A 4456-nucleotide genomic window follows, 5' to 3' on the forward strand; every position below is an offset into this window, starting at 1 on the left:
TATATTTTTTCATGCCTGGGTCATGATTGGGAAAGTATCTTTTATATGGCCATAGGTCACCTACTTGTACTTATTGAATGAGCCCTAAGAGGAAAATAGACTTGACATATGTTTGGCTCCCATAAGGTTTTCTGGAGACTTTTCCTTCCATGGCACTAATCGTTTTATAGGGAGAGGTATTGGAATTGGCACCAAGCATGTCACAAATTTAACCCAAGTAAGATTCCGTGTCAACAATAAAAATGAGGTTCTATATATCAGCGTTATGTGGTCAAGGTTGGGACTCACTTGCATTTGTCAACTTGTCCTTTAATTTTCATTTTCTTGAGCCGTTCTCTTAAATAAATTATATTATGCACTTACATGTCTTTCTGATTAGAAAGTCAACATTCCCATTGCCCCTTTTAGCTTGGCCATGTCACCTTGGCCATTTCAACTTTCCCATGCTATTGCCTAGATACCTACCATGGAAGTAGGCAAACTTGGTCACCATTCCTTGTACCATCGTGCAATCAATTAATTTTGGCAATTAGTTGTGTTAATTATTGAGAACAACCTTATACTAGCTATGAAGTCCATTACTACATGCTCCATGGGAAGTTTCATGGGAAGTATCTATATTCATGCCCTTGATGTGGAACAAAGGATATATTGATGGGAAGTATCTATATTCATGCCCTTGATGTGGAACAAAGGATATATTCAAAGCATAGTTACCAGGAAACAAGAATGGAGGAACGTTTTGAACCCCTAGAACGGGAACAGGGAATGCCACATCAGCAAATAAAGCTAATGGAATTATGAAAAATGTTGTATGCATAGTTGAGTGGAAAAATAGAGGAAAAATGTAATTTTTTTAAAATTTTACCCTTTTTAAAAGGGTTTTAGGGCATGTTACTAGGGGGGAACATTTCGCAACGTGGGGGAACATTTTACCCTGGTCGTTCCATGTGGGGTATGTTCCGGAATGTTCCCCTGTGTTTCAGAACATCCTGGATTGGAGAACAACGCTCCCTCGTTCCCTAGAAGGGGCATGGTAGAGGGGGAATGATGTTCCCAAGTAATTATGATTCAAAGGCACAATTGAGTTGAAAATCCCTTTTCTATGCTTGTGTGAATGCCACCTTTGTTGTCATCTCTCAAATTTGAAGCCTTGAGTTGAGGCAATTAACTCTTTACATGAAAAAGAAAAAAAATTGGAACTAAATTATCATAGACTCCTTCTCTAGCTATGGCAATTATGCACGAACATTCTATTGTAGAATCTAGAAATCTACAAACAAGTTACTCTTTTCATGCCAAATTTGTGAATCTTTGCCCTTCATTGAACGTCAAAATTTGGGCACATTTGGGGGTTCACCTAGGATAACCCATGACCAAGAAGTTGAGTGTTTTTTGTTTCATAGACTCACACAAACATTTTGTGTACATCAAGAGGTGTTCTAACATAAAAGTGATTTTTTTAAAAAAATGGTTGAGAAAGAGATAGTGTTATTGCCTCCAAAATTTAAGTAGGGAGTATTTTCAATAGGTCAAATTTCACATGTAAGAGGTTTCTATAATACCTCTTGAATGAACATAATATTATGAAATAATAAACATGTAAGCGTTATTACATGTAAAAAAGTAGCGTGAGCATTTTTTTCTCGCAAGTATGGATACTTACATGAGATACTAAATTTACTTATAACCCTCTACATACTAATAAGAAAATACTAGTTCTACACCTGCCGCGTGCGGCACTGCCCCCATCCATGCACGGTCTTCCCCTTTGTATACCCTTGCCACGTAACTGTAGGAGGAGGAGAGAAGATAGTTATAGAGGAGATTAGAGAAGATGCTAGAGAGATTGACACGTGGCTGGGGAAAAACCTGTGCATAATAGAATAGATGAAGATATTCTCATACGTGATGTCTCTTGACTTTGCAAAGAGCATTATGTAAAAGTGAGGTCTATCGGCTTTAGAAAGAGCATTATGTAGCATTATATATATATATATGTATGTATGTATGTACGTGCGTACGCATGTATGTATAATATATATATATATATATATATATATATATATATATACGTACGTACGTATAATAATATATATATATATGTATGTATGTATGTATGTATGTATAATATATATAGAGAGAGAGAGAGAAAGAGAGAGAGCTCTTACCTTGTTGCACAAGTATGCCAACAGCCATGGCTGTGAACCCCATGGTGCTGATGCTGCAGATGGCATTCAGCAACCTCATCGAATGAAGGGCCGGAAATTGGGATAGCCCCAGCTGGAAGACTGCAAATAGTGCCATGCACTCCTGAACTGTAAACCTATCTGCATGTTCTCTACATACCGCACTGTACATAGCCTGCATGCATATCACAACACAATCAAGCCCGCTTCCATACCTTAATTTGCCCTAATTATCATAATATAACTAGGTGTTGATTAATTAAATCAAACCATTACCTTAAGGCTTTTCCCTGCTGCAATTTGAATTACGATGCTTTTACCTACGGACGCCAACTCTTGAAATAAAACAACTGTGTAGTATCCGAACTTTCCTGCACAATAAATTTGATATCATTAGTGGTCTTCGTGAATTATTTTCAGTTAAGAAGAGATTAATCATTTCGTTGATTGTTAATGATGGGTTAGGGGAGCAGTTACCGAAAAAGCTCTCTGCCAAATCCCTGTAATTAACGTATGCAACGCCATCCCACTCCCAAAGACAAGCGAGAGAGATGCTATAGTAGAGGGTGACCACAGCGAATATTGTAAGAATTCCAAACCCTGTGCAACGTTAGATCTAGCATTGGTTAAAATAAATAATCAACGTATGTTTACTTAATGCTTAAGAGAAGATTAAACATCTGATCATCAAAGGAATCAATTGCGCAAGATGATAAATGATTAGTCCTGTGCGTTAAGAAGATGACGAGACGAGATTTAGGAGTCAAATAATGATAGAAACAAGCGAGAATTAGAAAATTATAACGATAAACAGCGCAAAGATGAGATTAATCGTGAAAACATACATAATTAGGGATTTATTAGGGTCACCTGCAGGCCAGCCAAGGGTGCTGATAGCAAAAGGGAGGGGTGCAATGGCAGCAGGGGACGAGATGGCTGTGGCCAAGTGGCAAGCTGCATGGAACCATGTCCCAGCTCCCCCTGCCTTCATAAAGAGGACCTCCTCTGCTGTCGCCTCACTCTGATGTCTCACTATATAACTGTAGGTTGTGAAGGGCAACCCCATCACACTTTCATCGTCTCCACCATTAACCCTACCCTTAATCTCATTTAAATCTTTATCACTATTAGCTTTGCCCCCATCATTATCATTATTAACCCTGAACGATACGTACTCCACCATGCTTTGATGCGAGATTACCAGTACACCGCCCTCGATAGCACCTATATTTTGATGGGTTAATCTTATAAGCTCAACCCTAATAGCGTGTTAATTAGATCATAAGCTCAACGCTAAAACTCTGCTGAGTATCATAAGCTCAACCTGGATAATGTGTAAATTGTCATAAGCTCAATCCTACCAGTGTGTCAATATCCTCAATACTGCTGCAGGTAGATCACAACCGTCTGTATTATGTACGTTATTAAGAGCAGAATATGATTAGAAGGTGATTAGTAATGATAATGCAATGCAAGGCTCGGTGACAGGAGTTCTAGCTAAAGATTCCACGACATAATTGGTATTTGATTCTTGAAGCGTGGAGAGAATTTTCATGCGGGGTTTAAAATTAAAAAGGCAATTAACTTTTGGTGCCCAGATAGCTAAATGCAACCAGACAAGAAAGGATTGCTTTATGTGCTGCCATTAAATATATGCAGACGTTAAACAGCCTCATAACCTAGATATCTTATTGCACTAATCCGTGCAAAATCAGATTCTGACTATAGGATAAGATATAATATCCAATAATGCATGAGAATAATGATATAATCTTATTGAGAAATTATGATAAGAATGGGGAAATATTAAATGATTATTGATAAGCACATAGCCGTCATCTGCAAGCTGTTGTGGCAACGACATTCTGTTGCTTTTAAAGCCGCGTCGTTGAGCTCTTAATTATAATATGGGGGGCCTGAAATGCTGTTATTAGAAAAATAGTTTTTAATTAAAAACAGTCCACATATAATGTGTTAGCATGCAGTGGGGAGACGTGCAAAACGCGCTTAATCTAAAGTTAAACCTCGTTTCCTAATATTATGCAAGCCATAACATCATGGCGACGAGCCCATTCAAACCCACGATGTGGGGGTGGTCATCTCGCGACCATGCCACGTCCCCCCTCACCCTTCCAAGCGGTGGCCTCAATCATCGATTGCATAGGTACCCAAAATTAATGCACTCTTGGCCTAGTCGTTCAAGAGTCAAGACCTTGGAAGCTGGAGTTCTCTCTCAAGAGGAGGTCCACACCTAGGCTATAAAAGGC

General features: G+C 38.7%; 1 protein-coding gene across 1 annotated transcript in view; it reads right to left on the reverse strand.

The window, feature by feature from the left end:
- Positions 1–3464, reverse strand: part of LOC147605506 (GABA transporter 1-like) — a 7433-nt gene extending 3969 nt beyond the window's left edge. Inside the window, exons 1-4 of the mRNA XM_086793611.1 lie at positions 3060–3464; positions 2667–2789; positions 2466–2560; positions 2172–2364 (exon numbers count right to left, since the gene is read on the reverse strand). Of these exons, the coding sequence (XP_086649737.1) occupies positions 2172–2364; positions 2466–2560; positions 2667–2789; positions 3060–3372 (724 nt within the window). The 5' untranslated portion in view covers positions 3373–3464. The remainder of the gene's footprint in view (positions 1–2171; positions 2365–2465; positions 2561–2666; positions 2790–3059) is intronic.
- Positions 3465–4456: the final 992 nt, after the last annotated feature.

The sequence above is a fragment of the Cibotium barometz genome, chromosome 59 (assembly GCF_041138505.1).
Source record: "Cibotium barometz isolate CiBa-2024 chromosome 59, ASM4113850v1, whole genome shotgun sequence".
NCBI classification, from domain to species: domain Eukaryota; kingdom Viridiplantae; phylum Streptophyta; class Polypodiopsida; order Cyatheales; family Cibotiaceae; genus Cibotium; species Cibotium barometz.